General features: G+C 39.5%; 1 protein-coding gene across 1 annotated transcript in view; it reads left to right on the plus strand.

Moving 5' to 3' along the window:
* Window positions 1-21,108, plus strand: part of MDGA2 (MAM domain containing glycosylphosphatidylinositol anchor 2) — a 1,000,910-nt gene that overhangs the window by 645,559 nt on the left and 334,243 nt on the right. The window contains exon 6 of the mRNA XM_054725417.1: window positions 20,561-20,830. Coding sequence (XP_054581392.1) covers window positions 20,561-20,830 — 270 coding nt within the window. The remainder of the gene's footprint in view (window positions 1-20,560; window positions 20,831-21,108) is intronic.

Raw genomic sequence — 21,108 nt, forward strand, 5'->3', positions numbered from 1 at the left:
GAATCTCTAAATGACATGGATAAAATTTTCATGTTTTTAAATTTTGACGTGCAAAATGTCAGGAAAATGTGTAACTTACTGAGGGGAGAATAGTTTATTATAAATTTTGTTTCATTAGTCTGTTAATATGTTAATGAAAGTACAACTTTGGAAATAATTTTTGTAATGGAGGGCAGATATTAGAGTAATAAATGTATTTTGGGTACACAAAATTTCATTTTAACATATCTATAGTCAATTAACTTTTTAATTGCAATAATTTTATTACTGATATGCCCAATGCCCTAATGACATGGCATATAAAGATGGAAACAATGTCTGGTGTGGATAAGGATTTCTAAAAGTTTTGTAGCTGAACAATTACAAAGTGGAGTGCAATGCCCTTGGCTCATCACACACCTACTAAATTAGACTTTCTGGGGAATGACCTAGTTGTATATAGTTTAAACAAGTATAAATAAATGCTTTAGAAAGCAAATGTCTTTGTCACCAGGCAGTTTTTGTGGACACATGCCATTTTGTGAATAAAATTTTCATTAATAATGATTAATTTTTAGAACTATCTGAAGAGCAATATCTGGGTGTTTTTTTTAACATCAGTATCATCTGTAGACTTACTATTAATGTGTTTTCTTAAATTTTCTTCTATGAATTTGCATTATAGTGAAGCTTATAATTTTATATCTGCCATGATGTATCTAACCATTTGCTGGCCTCTGTTGATTACTGGCATACTATAAAAAAATCTCCCACCACAAAAATGCCATTATTTACCATACCTAATCCACCTGTCCTAGACCTTATTATAAAAATTCATAGAATTTTATCATAAAGTATTTATTGTAAACATAGATTATTATAATTTATTTCTTGTCATGCACACTGCATGAATAATTGATGTACGTTGTAGCAGTGTCCAAAAGTTGGTTTAGTTGTGTTCCTATTCCAATTTGAGAGACAAAGAATTTTAGCTCTTGGATGGTAAATTCTTAATGTAGCAGTATTTTTCATAATTTATGAAAATAAACCTGTTAAATTTATACATTTAGAATATTAAATATATATATTATAAATTTATTATAATCATGGTAATGTTGAATATAAACTATTTTAAATTTCTCAAATTATGTGTATTTCCAATATGACGAAACATAGAAATTATGATAAAATAAATTTAATTTATATAAACATACTTAAAGCACTTATATATTGATGTCTCATGATTTCAAAGGCAAATAAGAATTAAGTAGGTTACTTATATTAGGATGAAACACATATTTCATACTTGCTTGACAGGTAATAATGAATTCTATAAAGAAATGGGACAGGTGGGCTAATTTTACTTAATTATATAGGGCCTTTGATTGAGTCTGCACAAACTTAACATTTATAAAACTTAATGTGTCTTCCTTAAATTGCATTACATCTAGGAACCAAGTTTGCAAAAGTATTTCTGGCTATAGAAATAGGAGAAACTTACACTCCCTCCTTTTCTTCCTTGCTTTCTCCCTTCCTTCTCTCTTTCTTCTTTTCTTCTTCTTTTTTTTATCTCCAACCTGTTTCAGTAAATTACCATGAAAAATGATAGAAGTTAAGGAAACATATCTACTCCTTATGTTAGATAACTATTATCTGTGCTTATTGTTTCATATAACCCATAGGGAAGTTGTAAAGAATACCTAGTAATGGCTGTGAGCCTCAATTTTGCATGCTGTGTTCTATTTATGGTAGTTCTCTTTTATGTATAGCAGAATCTCATCTAGTTATCTAATGTTATGACAAATAAAATAATACTTTAGTTATAGAAATTTTAAGTGAATACCTGTGGATAATAGAAATACTTGGGCATTGATACTTCCTCCTGTAAAACGGTTATGCCTATTGTCGAGATAGCCAGCTTAAGTGCAGAAGAAAGCACAGTAGAAATTCTGCTGTCATCTGCACCTCGGTAGTAACCTCAAGCGTTTTTCTTACCCATTTGGTATAGTTGAGCTGTTTTTAGCATCTCAGCAATCAGTAGCACCATTTATTTGAATCTAGATGTGTTTTGTGAACCAACAATCACAGCTTTAAAGAAAGACCACATTTATGAAAAAGTCATAGTGCAAATACAATGACTTCCTCTATGTCTTCTTGGGCTGCCATGATGGAATACCACAAACTGGATCACTTACACAACATGATTTATTTTCTCACAATCTGGAGGTTAGAAGTCCAGGATTAAAGTGCTGACAGGGTGGATTTATGGTGAGGCCTCTCTTTCTGAGCTTGTAGACAGTGGCTTTTCACTGTGCCTTTCCTCTGTGCTTCATGGAAGTAGAGAGGAGCAAACTCTGGTATTTTTCCCAATACTCATAAGGACACTAGCCATATCAGATTAAAGTTCCATTCCTCAATGAACCTTATTTATTTCCTAAAAGTGCTATCTTTTAATATAGTCACACTGGGGATTACCGGTTCCACATGTGAATTTGGAGAGGACAAAGTTCAGTCCTTAACACTGTCAAGAAGACAAGCTAACACTGTAGTCAGAGACAAACATCGCTTTTATAATAGTATAATCATACATTTTTAAAAGCATGGAAAAATTTGAATATACAGACAAAATTATGTATCAATGAACTTGTATACTATTTTTCTGATTTTATTTTTTGATGATAGAGAAGTTAGAATGTGAAACAAAGGAAAAAACAAGAAATAATCTCATTTTTATAGATGAATATATGCTTAATATATATTTTTTGTCATAGATAATTCAGGTTTATTAAGCAACATTATTTACTGCTGCAGGATCCAACAGAACACAACACATGCACCTGGCCAGAATTGCTCAGTGGTTAAGCATTGACCTATGAACCAGGAGGTCATGGTTTGATTCCCGGTCAGGGCACATACCCTGTTTACAGGCCAAATCCTCAGTGTGGGGCATGCAGGAGGCAGACAATCAATGATTTTCTTTCATCATTGATGTTTCTATCTTTCTCTTCCTCTCCCTTCCTTTCTGAAATCAATAAAAATATCTATCCTAATATATAAAAACCCAGGGTATGTAACGACCGACTGAAGGCTCAACTGAACACCAGGAGTCAGTCCTGCAGTTAGTGCTGGGTTGCCATGGCGACCCAGAACTGACTGCTGAGGGGGCTGCAGATCAGGCCCAGAGAGAGGCCCAAAGAGAGAGGCAGGGTCTGATATGCAGCCTCCATGGCAACTGTTGATCAGCCGTTTTGTCTCTTTTTCCCTCTGGGCTTCACCAGCAGCTGTGCCTCTGTTTCTCTGTGGGCCTCCACAGGGGCTGCTGATCAGCCCTGCCTCTAGATAAGGTGCAGAGATAGGCCTGGAGATGCTGACTGGTATAGAAATTGACCAATCAGAACCAAATCTGGGTGAAGTGTGAGGAGCCAATGGCTGCCTAGGAGGCAGAGCTTTTGATGCTGACTGGCATAGAAACCAACCAATCAACCAAATTGGCCAGCAGGGGAGGGTAGTTGGGGGTGAGATCAGGCCGGCAGGGGAGGGCAGTTAGGGATGATCAGGCAAGCAGAGGCAGTTAGGGGTGATCAGGCTGGTAGGGGAGAGCAGTTGGGGGCAAGATCAGGCTGGCAGGGGAGGGCATTTAGGGGAGAGATCAGGCCAGCAGGGGAGGGATGTTGGGGGTGAGATCAGGCCGGGAGGGGAAGGAAGTTGGGGGTGAGATCAGGCCAGCAGGAGAGGGCAGTTAGGGGTGAGATCAGGCCAGCAGGGGAGGGACGTTAGGAGCGAGATCAGCCCAGCAGGGGAGGGCAGTTGGGGGCAAAATCAGACCAGCAAGCGAGGGCTGTTGGGGGTGAGATCAGGCCAGCAGGGGAAGGTAATTGGGGGCAATCAGGCAGGCAGGCAGAGAGCTTAGGGGCAATCAGGCAGGCAGGCAGAGGAAGTTACAGGTGATCAGGCAGGCTAGCAGGTGAGCGGTTAGGAGCCAGCAGTCCCAGATTGTGAGAAGGATGTCCAACTGCCAGTTTAGGATCAATCCCTGTGGGCTCTGGCCTAAACTGGCAGTCAGACATCTCCCTATGGGTCCCTGATTGGAGAGGGTGCAGGCTGGGCTGAGGGAACCCCCCCTCCGTGCACGAATTTCATGCACCGGGTTACTAGTATATAAATAAAAGGCTAAGCAATTGGCCGACCGGCTGGTAGGTATGACGTGCACTGACCACCAGGGGGAAGACACTTAACACAGTAGCTGCCGAGCTGCAGTGACTTGGCAGTGGCAGTTCTTGGGTGATGCACCCCAGAACCAGAGAGAAGGGAGCTCAATTCCTTGTGGGGCCGTGTGATTTAATCTTCAGCTGTGGGTTATGTTGTTGCTGGGGCACTGTTGGCCCTGAATCTGGTTTACTGCACACTTGCGTTTGCGTTCCACATCCTGTATGACAACAACTTTGAGTGCAGAGTGCCCTCTCACACTCTGGGACCCCTCAGGGCATGTTGGAGAGCTGGTTTTGGCCAGATCCATTCTGTGCAGGCCAGGCTGAGGGACCCCACCTTGCCGGAGGGACTCTGCTCACTCTGCAGATGCCCTTAGAGCCACGCTACTGCCCCAGATGTGGCCAGCTGGGGAAGGACCACAGAAGGTTGGCTCCAGAGCATGTCCAGCCTGTGTTGCCCAGTCCCAGCCCAATGGCCACCTTCTAATTAATTTCCTTTCAATGTGCACGAATCCATGCACTGGGCCTCTAGTATTTTAAAAAAGACATAACAAATACTATTAAAATATTGTTCCGATGCCATTGTTAGAGAATGAGATGTTTCCTATAATCTTTTGCATGAATTTTTGAAGATGTTGCTTAGCTTCCCTAATGTTTTCCCATCTTCAAAATGGGGATAACACAAGATCCACATAATTTACTTTTGTAGGCTGTAAGTTTGTAGGCTATTAAATAAAGAACTTTTAAAAAATACTTATGCATAATAAACACAATAAATAGTAGTTATAATTGGGTTGGATTGTTAACCTAGATAATAGAAAGAAGTGATAAAATTGGTATCATCAGTAATCATGATGAGAAAATGACAAGAATCTTAGGTTTTTTGCAGGGTATGGTGTATAGCTTCAACCATTGATGAGTTAATCTTGAAATAAATTCATAATCATTTTATGAATTATTTTTATCAGTGGTTAAATTAAATGTTAATATTTCCCAGAAAAATCTATAGAAATGAATATGTATTCTGGCAGATTTTTATGTATCCTATTATTTGCAGAAATATTAAACAGAAATATATAGTATTACTTTGTGAAATTAATAATGGTATGTAAGGAAAACTAAGGAAAGCTTCACTTTGGTGATATACAAAAGATCCTTCATCTGAGTGCTCATAATTCTCTACAGAAAGCAAACTCTATATGTCCTATTCTCATTAATGTGGCTTTAAAAATATGAAAATATACATGATGAGTATACAGTGATCTGGGGACAGAAGCAATGGTCATTATGGGTTTCAACTTTGGTCTTCCTGAGACTGTTTCCAAAGCAACAAGGTGACCCAGATTTTTCAGAATCCTATTACCATAGTAACAGGAAGTTTGCATGTTGCTGGGATGTCCCTAGACCTGTGCATTTTCTTGTCCTAGCAATGAATTTTTTAGGTTCATTATATCGAAGATTAGTTTTGGACTATTACTTCTTATATAAAATATCCCTCGTAATCTATTAACTCTCCCAGAAGAAATTATAACCCAGACCGAGTATAGTTAACACTGAAAAAAGAAAAACAAAAACACAACACTTAATCAAATGAAAGGCAACACTATTATATTTATTGAAAGGGATATAAATTATTTCAATCCTATCCTATCTCACACTTAACACAAATATTTTAGAGCATATCAAATAGTTTGTGTTTTATATGTTATTATTAATATGCTATTAGACTAATTATAATTGAAAATTTTAAAGTTTTCATAAGAATACAAAAATGCAAAATATTTGTTTTATATTTTCCCAGTGGGTTAAATGAGGGTGTGTTAAAATAAAGTAATAAAATTTTTATGCACCTGATATTATTTTATTTTTAATTTTAATCTTCTAGATATTGGATTTGTAGACAATGACTTAGTACTTTTCATTGTTCTATTGTTCTGGTAAAACTGCTGAGAATTGTGCTACTATAGATTATTCAGTTGCTATAAATATATTTTAGACTTCTTTCATGGTTTTTAAGCTTGCTCTCATAATTTGTATATAGAATATCTCCATGATCATTCACTGACATATTTGATTTATAGATTACTGGCTCTCATAATGAAGAAAAATTTACATAACTGCATATGGCTATTCCCATTGTTTATTCACCCCCAAATCCTCAGATGGATTATATCAGGAGTCATCTTTAGGGTCAACAGCCATCCCAGGATGTCCTGGACTCTGTGAAAATCCCACATCCTGGGAAATCCTGTAATCTGAGGCAAGCCAGTACATTTGGTCATCCAATGATCTAACCCCCATTCAGCATAGCTCCATATAAGGTACTGGTATAAATGTCATTAGTTAATGTGGGCACATATACAGCCTTCAGCAGCTCTGCATAAAAAAGTATCTATGAGAAAGATGAGGGTGTGGATCTTGGTTCTCCCCACTGTGCAGTGGTGTGACCAATTCTTTCAACTCTGTGAAATTGCTATTCTGCTAAATCATGTTGATAATGTGCTCCAAAGTGTTTTCAGATTGATGGCAAGAGAACACTCACTCTAAGATTTCATTTTATTTATCCAGATAACATCAACAAAACAAGTTAAATGAAACTAGGTGACCACCAAGAAGTAGATGCAGTCTCTACCTACATAGCTATTCTTGAACTCCAAGGTCCATGCAAGAAAGGTTTCGGTGTACAGAATTTGAGATCAATACCTTGTTGTGCTTTTGTCCTTTTATGCAAGGGACTTATATTAATATTCAAGAAAAATGGAGCCAAGTACTAGTAACCTTGGGCCTAATGTGCCTATTTGAGGAAAACTGTAAACATTGTGCCCTCACTATTGACTATGCACAAAGTCATGGGCAGGGAGACTTTGATCTCACCCAAGAGAAGATGCATCCCTGGCCAATGTTCTCCCCCAAGCTCTAAGGCATTTAAGAATATTAATTTTCCCAAAGAGCCTTATCTCATTATACCTATTGTGAAGGTTAAATGAAAGTATATTAAAAGGGCATGGAACATGGTAGACTCTTAGTTTTATGGTAGCAGTGTTTTTTAGATTTAAAAAATTAACCTTTGTGAAGAAAGCAATGAGGATTTTCAAAATCTCACTTAGTCCTTTGATTTTCCTTTTTCATTTTTATTAAGTTGAAAGTATAAATGATAGACTCTGCTGGTCTGTACTTTTGAGCAGGAATATTAAATCACAACTCTATTCCCAAATTTTCAATAGTTGAAGAAATAAGTGAATATCAATATTGTACACTCATTAAGAGCAAATTATCATATGAACTGATATATATATATATATATGTATATATGTGTATACATATATATATATAATATAGATATGTATATTGGTAGTGAGTATGTATATAACACTAGTTCTGATGCATTTTATAAAGTTATTTTATATCTTATATTGACTTCCATAATGAAGAAATCTCAACAATTTGTGTTCTTATTTGTTTTTAAAATTGTGCATACTAATCAGTACCAGGTAAATGTAAATTAAAAAATATTACTAGGACAACAGAAATTTATTAGCTCATCAAATAACTTTTGTTCAGTAGATTTTTCAAATTAAAATACAGGCAAAATGCAAACAGCTTTCTTGTGGGTATGCCATAATGTATGTTTTCCCCCTCATATTCTGATATGATAAAATAAACATATCATTGTTAAAACTTTATGCTAACATATTACTGGTTTTAAGGCATCCTCTGGCCTTAGCCACACCACTCATACGATGTAATACCTTGTGGTGTGGCTAGGATAAGTCTTGTGGTCACTGTAAATATCACAGAGTCATGTGAGCTACCAGTAGCCTTAATATAAAGAATCTACATTAGTTCATGATGGCTTTTAATTAAGTTTAAAGAAAAGAAAGCACATGTGTGGTCTATATATTAGGATTAGGCTATCTAGTGTATTGTTACAGGGACTGGGAGGAGTGAGGAATTTGGTAGGCTGTGAGATAATAGACAGACTCAGTATCAGAAATGCAGCAACCTTTCTAATGTAAATCCAGATGCAGCGTGTACTTTCAGTTTGCTGTTGTCTCATCTATTTCCAAAGTATCACAAATATTCCAGTTCCCTCAATTTCCATTTTATGGAAAGTCTGTTCTAAGAGCTCCCTTTTATTTCAGATAACAACATACCCTTTTTGCTTTACTTGCTACTGTTCTATTACAATAGAAAGTAGGAATGTCCAATTGTTTTGTAATATGTTTCAGCTTATGTTTTGAACAGCATTTCTTTCTGCCATCTCCTTTCAGTCACTCTGCTATAGCTGTTTATGGTACTACATGGCCATATTATTGACTGCATCCTTTAATCACATACTATACACTAAATGGGCAGTGGTCAGCAGTATTGACTTCTGATAGACGCACTGTGTATTAGGAATGTAATGATGATTCTGTTGTCCTTTGTTCTATTAATGGAAACTATTACTCTAATTTGACAAGAAAGGAAGTGATCAAGAATCCAGCTATAACATTTTTGACATCGATATACATGATAGTTGTATAAAGCTACTCTTTAACTTTGGACTGGCATTGCAACATTGTTCTCAAACAAACCAGGAGTTTTAGTCAGATTAGCAAAGTACTACAAGTAGATAGTATGTTGTTATCTGAAATTATGTTATTGTTTGGATTTTTTTAGCAAAATCCAGCAACAGCAGTTTGCTTTTTTTTTTTTCTGAAAAGAGTTTGTAGTTCTAAAATGGTAAATACAGGCAATTTCTTATAGTTTGGCCTAACAAGGAACAATAGATAAGAAACATTTTCAAAATGATTGCCACATATTAAGTATAAATTAAAATATATGTTTCCAAAGTGAAGAAAGAAAACTTCAGGAAATAAATAAACAACACAGTTGGGAAAATAAGCAGCATAATATAGGTTATTGTTGAATTTCTCTGGGATTGAATCCACTAAGACAATATCATAGATGGAACAAAAAGTAGAAAAGAAGGCTATAGTCCTTTATTCTTATACTTTTCTTTCTAAAAAATTATTGTTGAAAGTATTACAGGTGCCTTCCTTTTTTTTTCCATTGACCCCTTCCACCCCACACCTATCCCCTACTCCAGGCCTTCTCCACACTAATGTCTGTGTCCATGGGTTACATAATTATCTTGATCTTGATCAGGAATACATAATAACTAAGAACCTGCCTCTTTGCATATTGTCATTCATTTTTTTCCTTTTTATTGAATTTATTGGGTTACACTGGATAACAAAAGGTTTCAGACACACAATTCCACAACATATCATCTATATACTTTATTGTGTGTTCATCACCACAAGTCAAGTCTCCTTCCATCACTATTTATCCCCACTTTACCATCTTACACCTCTCTCTGTCCCCCTCCTCCTGACAATCACCACACTGTTGTTTCTCTTTTTTTTCCTTTTCTGCTCAATCCCTTCACACCCCCTATCTAGCCGCCCAACACACCCCCTGACAGCTGTTAGTCTGTTCTATGAGTCTGCCTCTATTTTGCTTGTTAGTTTTGTTCATTAGATTCCACATAAGAATAAAATCATATGGTACTTGTGTTTCTCTGACTGGCTTATTTCACTCAGCATAATGCTCTCTAGGATCATCCATGCTGTCTCAAAGTGTAAGAGTTCCTTCTTTTTTATGGCCAAGTAGTATTCCAATCTGTAAATGTATCATAGCTTTTTTTTTACCTACTCACCAACTAATGTACATTTGGGCTGCTTCCATTACCATTTGCAACAGCATAGATGGACCTGGAGAGTATTATGCTAAGGGAAATAAACCAGTCAGAGAAATATAAGTATCACATGACCCCACTTATATGGGGAATCAAATGAACAAAATAAACTGGTGAACAAAATAGATCCAGAGATATAGTACCATGAGCAGACAGATGAATTACAGAGGGAAGGTGAGGGGGTGGGAGGGAGAGATTAACTAGGGAACTTATATGCATACTAGAGGCCTGGTCTGTTGGGATCGGGCCAAAAAATCCTGCTCTCTGACATCCCCAAAGGGTTCCCGGATTGCGAGAGGGTGGGTCTTGGGTGACACATCCCAGAATTAGGCTCCCTCCTCTCTGGTTCCAGATGCGTCACCCGAGAACTGCAGCTGCCAAGTCACTGCAGCTCGGCAGCTTCTGCGCTGAGCGTCTGCCTCCTGGTGGTCAGTGTGCATCATAGCTACCGGCCGGTTGGCCAGTCAGCCAGTCACTTTTATATGTATAGATATATAGATATATAGATGTGTAAATATGTAGCTTTGTAGATATGTAGATATATAGATATAGAGATATGTAGATATATAGATATCTATATATATAAAAGGCTAATATGCTAAGCGTCCGACCATTGGACCTGTTGCTATGATGTGCACTGCACCAGGGGGCAGACGCTCAACACAGGAGCTGCTGTGATGCACACTGGCCATTCACAAAGAAATGGCATCATGGACCTGGTGCCAACAAAGCAACACTTGGCCTCCCCCAAGAGGGACACAGGCCCTACCACCACCCTAAAGTGACAGCCCATCAAATTGCAGCCAACACTGATGAGACCCCATGGCGCAAAATGCAGCCCCAGCCCAGCCTGGAAACAGTGGCTGTGGGTGCCGGGTAATGACATCATTTAGCAACACCCGGCTTCCTCTCCCTAACGACTAGCCTCCTTGGAGTTTGTTCAGCCCAGGAACCTGACTTGCTTTATAGCCAGGTGCAAACATTTTACACTTTAACCAAATGTCTGTGAAGCATTTTCCCATGCCTCATTTCATTTGATCCTCACAGAAGTCCTGGAGTAGGTAGATAGGAGACTTGGTGTAATCCTTTTAGCCAGAAAACAGAGATTTAGGAAGCTTAGAAACTTGGCCCAACTGAAAAGAAGTAAGAAATGGTGGATCTTGAAAATGACTTCAGGTTTTCTCACTGCGCAGAATATGGTCAAACACTGCTGCAGTTAAATATTTTACCCTTTGTCCTCCCTGCGTGATCTACAATAATAATCTGCTCCATGTTGATATTTACTGCTGTGTTGCTGACAATTACCTGAAAGAGAAGTTGGGGTGCTTCACTGGCTGGAAAAAGTTCAGCTAAATCAGAAAGCAGGTCTAATTAAACAAGTTTATTCTATAATATAAAAGTCTTAAGTTGTCTCACACATGTGTGATACATGTGAAACTCTCACTGGTGCCAATCGCACACATGTGTTTCGACCTGTCATTGTCAACCATGGATTTGGTTGACACTTCTATTATAGAGACAGGGTGAATAGCGATATTAAAATATTTCTTCTAATTAATTTACTTTCAACCTGCACAAATTTATGCAGCAGGCCTCTAGTATAGATATATAGATATTTAGATATATAGATATGTATAGCCCATGGACACAGACAACAGTGTGGCAAAGGCTTTGGAGCAGTGGTTCTCAACCTTTCTAATGCCGCGACCCTTTAATGCAGCTCCTCATGTTGTGGTGACCCCCAACCATAAAATTACTTTCATTGCTACTTCATAACTGTAATTTTGCTACTGTTATGAATTGTAATGTAAATATCTGAGAGATGCAAAGCAAAACAACAATGAGGTACCATCTCACACCTGTCCGAATGGCTATCATCAACAAACCAACAAATGACAAGTGCTTGCAAGGAATGCGGAGAAAAAGGAACCCTCGTGCACTGCTGGTGGAAATGCAGACTGGTGCAGCCACTGGGGAAAACTATGGCGTTTCCTAAAAAAGTTAAAAATGGAACTTCCATTTGACCCAGTGATCCCACTTCTAGGAATATATCCCAAGAAAACAGAAACACCAATGAGAAAGGATATATCCACCCTTGCGTTCATAGCAGCACAATTTACAATAGCTAAGATTTGGAAACAGCCTAGGTGCCCAGCAGCCTATGAGTAGATTAGAAAACTGTGGTACATCTACACAGTGGAATACTATGCTGCTGTAAAAGAGAAGAAATTCTTACCATTTGCAACAGCATGGATGGACCTGGAGAGCATTATGCTAAGTGAAATAGGCCAGTCAGAGAAAGATAAATATCACATGATTTCACTCATTTGTGGAATATAATGAACAACATAAACTGATGAACAGAAACAGAGTCATAGAAACATCAAATATACTGTCCAACCTATGAGGGAAGGTGGGGGGTGAAGTGGTAAGAGATCAACCAAAGGACTTGTATGTATGAATATGAGCATACCCAATGGACACAGACGGGTGATGAGGGGTCAGGGCATGTGCTGGGGGTTGTGGGTGGCCAGGGAGAGGTCAATGGGGAAAAAGGAGAGTTATGTAATACATTAAGCAATAAAAAACTTAAATAAAAAAGTATTTAATGTAATTCCCTTGATGTTTAGAGGAGCAAGCAGAGGTTCTGCTGAGTTGCATCTATTCAACATCACTTGTTAAGATTAGCTATGAATCAAGCTTAATCAAAATTACTATAAATTGAAATTATAGAATTATAAAAGGAGTCAAAATGCAACACTATAATACAGTGTCCTCAGGATGTATAATATAAAAAATAATAATCTTTATCAGACCAGTAAGAAAGTAACTGATAAGAGTACTGTTTTACATGAATCCCTCTGTTACAATTCTGGTGATAAAAGTACCAGCTGCTTCATGTCAGCAGCTGTGGTGACCAGATCAGAATTATTGCTTTATTTGCTTGGCTGCTCTGGTGAAGCTTTAAGAGGCATAGCTGCAAGATCAACAGCAGATGGTCTTAGAACTGATGTCTTTATCTGTTCTGCTTCTGCACAATGTCACACTTACAGAAGAGCCTTAAATATTGACTGATTTTTAAGTCCATATGAATTATATGCATACTAGTTCTCTTATACCAAAAGCCATGTGTTATTTATTTTAGTTTCAGGGTCATTACCTGGCTTAATTACATGGTTTATTAGTAGTAATTTATGTGTTATACCTGAGCAAAGAATTAAGTATAAAGAAGTATAAATGATATGCTACATTTAGTGGTGTAATAAATGCCAACAGAGAAAGTTTTTGTCATCACCTTGTTAATAACATAAAGCATGCTTAAGTTTAGATGGGTTGAACATTGAGAGAATTGTCAAATTGTCATAAGTAGTATTTTTCGATGAATGGCTCATGAAATCCTGAGGCATGTGTCACATTCTTTCATGTTGGTTTTTGTTTGTTTATTTGTTTGTTTTATTAAGTTTATGATGAATTGTTAGGATTTAGGCGGAGTTTCTGTTCTGTAATCTTTAAATTCAATATTCTTTTATTCAATAAGATATATTGAACTCCTAATTCTTTGCCAAATTCTTTTCTGTGTCCTGTTGGTACAAATATGAAAAATATCCTTTTCATCCTGATATAGTCCTAAGTAGTTCACATTGAAAGGGTAAATGTTCTAATGTGGGAGGTGGGTATTATAAGTAGCTATGCCTGTAAAAAGGAAGAAGCAACTCAATTTGCTTGGACAAAAATCAAAGAATTTGGTGAATAATTGATATTGACATTTGAGCATGGTAAAGCACTTGACTACTAGTTTACCAGGTGGGTAAGCATTGGAAGAGAATTCCAGGCAGCAGGAATAAGAAGCTTATGCTCTGCTGATCTTATGAAGAGGACATATTTGCATGCTGACACTATTTCTAAAATCCTAGTATCATCTAAAAAGAACAGGAAAATTTTGTGGCCAACCAACTCCTTAGTTGGAAGTACTTAGCTTGGATATTTTTTTCTCCATGAGTAATGACCTTCTGGGATTCTGCAGCAGTAGCACATTGATGCTTAATTTCTTGTAAACTTGAATTAGACCAAATTTTTTCTAATATTTCATCTGTTGGAAAACAGTAAGGGACTGTTTATCAAGGGAGAGAGATATATATGGTGTGAATGTTCTTCATCATGTTTTCCCAGTGTTTAAGAAAACTTGTCAGGCTGTTAAGTATTAATAACCCAACTACTGGCATAGTTTATTAACTGAAATACATTTTTGAATTTATTATCTTTTGTTCAACTTGGAACATAAGTTCCATTTCTAGTTTTTATATTTATCTTGACCAATGACTATTTTAAAATATAAATGGCACTTGTTCTATTTTGTAAAGTCTTATTTCATTGAAGTATATTTTGGCAAAGCTTTTGACTCACTGTGATCTAATGGCACAAACATCCTGGTCAGAGATCATTCTTGCACATGACTTCAGAGAGCAGGCAGATGATGGAAGTATGTGACATTACCTGACACAATGGGGGTTATGGGGAGGATGCTGGTTCTCGTCCTACTGGTATGTAAGCTTCTGAGTGAAGGGATTCTTAGGCTCTTTGTTTACTGATATATCCCAAGTGTCTATCAGAGATCCTAGTAATACAGAGTATGTGCTCAATAAATACTAAATGAATGAATACTAGTAAAAGAATGTGTTGAAATGTGTTGTACTAAGGAGAGTAAGCAATACCTAATGACATTCATTCCTAATAACAGTGACAACAAAAGATACTTTGCCCACCAAACACAACCCATTTAGGGACCTCCCTGTTTGGAAGCCATGGTGTTGTAAACAAGGTCACTCAGTAGACTTTTATGTAATTGTCCATGAAGAAACACCTTTACTCTGCTTTCAAATCTTCAAGTTTAAACTTTCAAGTTCTAAAAATGTAGGGCCATGAAACAGAAGCAGAACTTTATTCATACATATTTTTCTCCTCTCTTCCTTTAACGCATGCTGTACTCATATTAATTTCATTTTGTGCCACTATCCTGATGAATAAAGCTGCCCCTAATCACCACTAAACTGTTCCTTGTTCTTCTTCCTTAATCCTTTTCGCATTATCTCCACGTCACGACTACTGATCATTGAATTTACATGGGAAGGATGCCCAGCAGACACTGCAGGGTCCTGCCTTCTTATAGCATGTTCTGGAGGTTACTGCAGTTTCTTTTCACACATTCCACATTCAATGTCTTCTTTCTGAAGACTTTCTCTGGACTCTGCAATGTGTTCAGCCAAAGCACAAGGTTGGGATGTTAAAAACCATAAAATATTCCTCAACTAATGAGAGACAAGAGTTGGTAGATAAACCACCCTGCTCAGCCTCCTTGCTCTTCAGAAGGAGAGTTCTGAGTATGTTTTATGTAACTGTCTCTTAGAGGTTTTCCAGTAGCAGGGAGCCAGGTTTTGTACAGTGACAACACATTCATAGGTGCTTTTTTACTGCTCTCCCATTCCTGTCTCCCTTCTCTGCTCTGTTAATATGCATCCTGGAATCTCCACTCAAACACTACTTGTATCAGGACCTGCTTTTGGGGGGAATTCAAAATAAGAAAAAATCTATTTTAGCTGAGGATTTTTTTAATTGGAGTATATTCTGTTTTTTTTTTATGTTTCTCATTACTCTTGATTTTCTCTATGACTCACTTTCTAATAAATACATCTTAGAATATCTCTAACTCAAGGCAACTGACAGCTTTATATCTAATCAAAATGTCTGGAGTGGAAAACTACACTCCTATTTAAAAATTAGAAGTCCTAATCCATGGATGGCCAAAGTCTCTAAGATGATTAGCAATACATTGTTTTCAATTTTTAAAAGCATCTTTATCTTAAATAATCAATTATGTTAGGTAGCAGTAAAAATGAAATACCCAAGAAGTCATTGATCTCAGCTAAAATTGTATTTTCTTCCTACAGAATATATTCATAATTAACCCCAAACTAAATATTTCCATCACACATCCAGAGGACCTTATGAGGAACTGACTCACTAAAATTGTAGTGGGCATGAATCTCAGTTTACAAACTCAGGTTTGAATGAATATATATGTTCTTAGTACTCTATACTTTAACTATATTTTTATATCAATCACCTATTCTGCCATAACATTAGAAATTTTGTTTCAATCAATGTGGGTTTGCCATTTCCACCAGATTTTTTTAATTAAAAACTTGAGGCCTGATGCACAAAATTCATGCAAGGGTAGGCCTTCAGTGGCCCAGCTGCCTCGCAGCCCCGGCCACCTCATGGTCCCACTCCCTACCCACACCCACCTTGGCCTGGCACTGCCCGCATCCACCACCACACACCCTGGGTTCCCCAGTTCCATGGAGCCCCCCCGCCCCGATCAATCGCCCCGCAGAGGGTGGCCTGGGCCTCTCTCTTTGGGGTGATCGCAGAGCCCCCTGATTGATCACCCTGCTGGCTGGTGGCCTGGGCCTCCCTCTGCAGGGTGTTTGGGGGGCAATGACGCCCCCCACCCTGACCAATCACATTGCACCTGCCTTGGCTGGTCTGGCACCAGAGCGTGTCATAGCATAGTCATCTGGAAGGTCGTCCGGACAGTGATTTTGCTGTTTGGTCATTCGGTCAATTTGCATATTATGCTTTTATTATTATAGATTTTTAATGTTGACATTATTGCAGATGTACTTCTCCCTTATTAGTTCCCCCCACCACTCTGCCCAGCTTCCCCCTCCCTTGGCCGTCTCCAAATTATTGTTCATAGGATATGCATGTATGTTCTTTAGCTAATACCTTTACCCCCACTTCCTTTCCCTGGGGCAATGGCCAGTTCATTCCATGTATCTATGCTTCTGGTTCCATTTTGTTCATCAGTTTATTTTGTTCATTAGATTCCACATAATAGTGAGATCATGTGATACTTGTCATTCTCTGACTGGCTTATTTCACTTAGCATAATACTCTCTAGGTCCCTCCATGTTGTCTCATTTGGTAAGAGTTCCTTCTTTTTTACAACCTTGTAGCATTCCATTGTGTAAATGTACCATTTATGCACCTCAAGACCTGGAAAATAAACAATCTGGTTAAAAAATGGGCAAAGGACTTGAATAGACACTTCTTCAAAGAGGACATACAGATGGTCAATAGACATATGAAAAGATGCTCAAGGTCACTAATCATCAGAGATATACAAATAAAAACTATGATGAGGTATCACCTCACACCTGTCAGAATGGTGAATATGAATAAATCAACAAATAACAAGTGCTGGAGAGAATGTGGTGAAAAGGGAATCCTTGCGCATTGTTGGTGAAAATGTAGAGTAGTGTAGCCACTATGGAAAGCAGTATGGAGTTTCCTCAAAAAATTAAAAATTGTACTGCCTTTTGATTTCCACTTCTGGGAATATATCCTAAGAATACTGAAACACCAACCAGAAACAATATATGTACCCCTATATTAATAGCAGAATTATTTACAATAACCAATATCTGGAAACAATCCACCAGATTTTGTTTAAAATGGATACAAGGAACAGACTGACAGCTGCCAGAGGGGAGGAGAGAGAGTGGATTGGATGAAAGAATGTGAAGGATTATTAAAAAACCATATATACATAACACATAAACACAGAGGAAAGTGTGGTGATAGCTAGAGGGAAAGGAGGTGGGGCTAGGTGGAGGTGGGCAAAGTGGGGGAATGGGACAGAAAGAGACTTTGTCTGGAGCAATAGTCACCCAGTGCAGTGTGCAGATGATGTTTTATTGAGTTGTATACTTGAAACCTGTATGGTGTTGGAAACAGATGTCACCTTAATAAATTGAATTAAAAATAATAATTTCTAGGGGGTGCTATGTCTTACCAAAGTGAGGGACATGAGGGATGAATCTTTTGATAGGCCTGAGACCTCCCTCATTCCTATTGTGTGGGGTCAATTAGCCTGACCTGTCTCTCTTCTCCTTCTGTTCCACATGTGTCGGGCTGGTGGTTGTTCCTATCAAGTATGGAGCATTTTCTGTGAGACTCACGATGTCCTTGCATGTCTAGCCAGTCACTCTCAGTGATCTCAAACCAGGAAGGGGCACATACGTCCTCTTTGCTCTTAAATATCCAAATGTTTGGGATTTGGATATGGGAATCAAGAGGCCAATTCTATCTCTTTCTTGTTTACACTGAAGTGTCTGGCTTAGCTCAAGAAAACTTTTTTTTTTTTTTTTTTCAGGAGTGGACGGAAGAATTCCCTTCTCAGAATTATTTCCTAAAATATATTTTTCATTGTAGTTATTGGGTTTAGGATTTTGGAAAATAGAAACAATAAACTGGCATTTCTTCTTTCTTTTCTCTTCCCTTCTTCTTTTCCTCCCTCTTCTCCTCATTTTTCTCTTCCCAACCCCTCCTCCTCCTCCTTCTCATCAGCCTTATACTTATTTTTTATTATATTTTTACTAGGGGCCCGGTGCACGAAATTCGGGCATGGGGGGCAGCGGGGAGGGTGTCCCTCAGCTGGCCTGCACCCTCTCCAATCTGGGACCCCTCATGGGATAACCAGCAGTTGGACATCCCTCTCACAATTCAGAACTGCTGGCTCTAACCGCTCACCTGCCTGCCTGATTGCCCCTAACTGCTTCTGCCTACCAGCCTGATTGTCCCTAACTGCTCCCCTGCTGGCTTGATTGCCCCTAACCACCTCTGCCTCGGCCCACACCTGATACCCAGGATTCCCTCCTCCAGCCGACCACAGGCACCCAGGACCCGGGCTTCCCTCCCTCTGGTCAGCCATAGGCGCCCAGGCTGGCTGCAGCCTCAGGGGATGGTGGACAGGGGGCTTCGCCTGTGCTGCAGCTGCAAGTGCTGGCGCCCAGGACCACAGGGTGGGCGGCTTCTCTGTCTCCCAGGCCACAGCCAGCCACAGGTGCTGGTGCCCGGGACTGCAGGGTGGGCAGCTTCTCCATCTACCAGGCTGTAGCCAGCCGCAGGTGCTGGTGCCCAGGACCGCAGGGTGGGTGGCTTCTCTGTCTCCCAGGCCACAGCCAGCCGCAGGTACTGGTGCCCAGGACCACAGGGTGGGTGGCTTCTCTGTCTCCCAGGCCACAGCCAGCCGCAGGTACTGGTGCCCAGGACCACAGGGTGGGCGGCTTCTTCATCTCCCAGGCTGCAGCCAGCCTCAGGTACTGGGGCCCGGTTTCTCCATCTCCCCCAGGATGTGGGGCGGGTGGACATGGGGTGGGCGGCTTCTCCAGCTGGCTGCGGCTTGGGATCATGGGGCAGGCGGCTTCTTCATCTCCCAGGTCGCAGCCAGCCTCAGGCGCTGAGGCCTGGTTTCTCAGTCTCCCCCAGGAGGTGGGGCAGGCGGACCTGAGGTTTCTGCTGCTGGCTGCAGCCTGGGATCACAGGGCAGGCGGCTTCTTCATCTCCCAGGTCGCAGCCAGCCTCAGGCGCTGAGGCCTGGTTTCTCAGTCTCCCCCAGGAGGTGGGGCAGGCGGACCTGAGGTTTCTGCTGCTGGCTGCAGCCTGGGATCACAGGGCAGGCGGCTTCTTCATCTCCCGGGCTGCAGCCAGCCTCAGGCACTGGCACCCGGTTTCTTGTCTCCCCCAGGACGTGGGGTGAACCACTTCTCCAGCTGGCTGAGGCCTGAGATCATGGGGTAGCCAGCTTCTTGGTCTCCGTGGCTGCAGCCAGCCTCAGGTGCTGGCACCTGACTTCTCCCACTCCCAGAGACCTGGAGAGGCTGGGGGGCGGGGCTGCCGCCATGTTTTCAGTTTAATTGCATACTCACTCTGATTGGATGGTGGGCTTGGCTTGTGAGTGTAGCGGAGTGATGATTTGCATATTACTCTTATTAGATAGGATTGATTTTAGAGAGGAAGGGGGAGATAGAAACAAAATGATTGATTCTTGCACACCCCCTACTGGGGATCGAACCGGGGCATGTGCCCTTGACCAGAATCCAATCCGGGACCCTCTGCTGGCCAACGCTCTATCTACTGAACCAAACCAGCTAGGGCTCAGCCTTATACCTCTCTCTCTCTCTCTCTCTCTGTCTCTCTCTCTCTCTCTCTCTCTCTCCCAACTTCATAACTTCATTTCTCTTCCAGGACCAATTTATCTATTCTATCTATCATCTATCTATTCATCCACCATCTATTTTATTCTCATCAGCAAGCACATGGAGCATGCTAAAATGTTGGGTAGTGATCTTTAACGTTAGAGAAACTGCTATGGTGACCCCTGCTTTCCATCATTAAGTACTGGGAAGATTATAATCTGAAAATCTGATGAAGCACAATTAGTTGCAAGCACTGTTAATGTACAGAATGTTTACAGCTGGTAGTATGTGTATCTACATATGTGCTATGTTAAAAACAGGACTTCCCCTGAGGACTCCCAGACTGTGAGAGGGAGCAGGCCAGGCTGAGGGACACCCTCGCCCCCCTCACCCCCAGTGCACAAATTTTTATGCACTGGGCCTCTAGTATATAATAATTATATATGGTTTAAATTTGATAAATACAAGAAGATTTTGACTAAAGAGAACCATACTTTATTTTAATTGTTTGAATAAATATAAAGCGTGCTGTTGAATTCTAGTTGTAGTAGATCTAAATAGGTACATGTTTTTTTGTTTATGTCTTTTAGCATCTCCGTCAATTAAACTCTTGGTGGATGACCCTATAGTTGTAAATCCCGGAGAGGCTATAACATTAGTATGTGTTACGACAGGAGGACAACCTGCACCGATTCTCAGCTGGGCCAGGTCCTTTGGGCCTCTGTCTGACAAGACTATTTTGCATGGAGGAACTTTGACCATACCTGCCATCACTTCAGAAGATGCTGGTACTTACAGCTGCGTTGCCAATAACAATGTGGGAAACCCTGCAAAAAAGTCCACTAACATCATTGTGAGAGGTAAGTTTAGAGATTATTATAACACAGATTTCTGGGTGATCCAGGCTATCATAAAGCAAATAATATTTGATATAAAATATTTCCTCAAATTTGCATATGTACTATATATATATATATATATATATATATATATATATGTATATATATATAACATATACAGAAAAATTGTTTATAAATAATGGTGTCTAGTTATAAATGAAACTTAAAATTCCTAAATCTTAATCACAATGCCTTATGTTTGCATTGAATAGTTTTCATGACATACTCTTAGTGGTGCC

Source organism: Eptesicus fuscus, chromosome 2 (genome assembly GCF_027574615.1).
Source record: "Eptesicus fuscus isolate TK198812 chromosome 2, DD_ASM_mEF_20220401, whole genome shotgun sequence".
In the NCBI taxonomy this organism is placed as follows: Eukaryota; Metazoa; Chordata; class Mammalia; order Chiroptera; family Vespertilionidae; genus Eptesicus; species Eptesicus fuscus.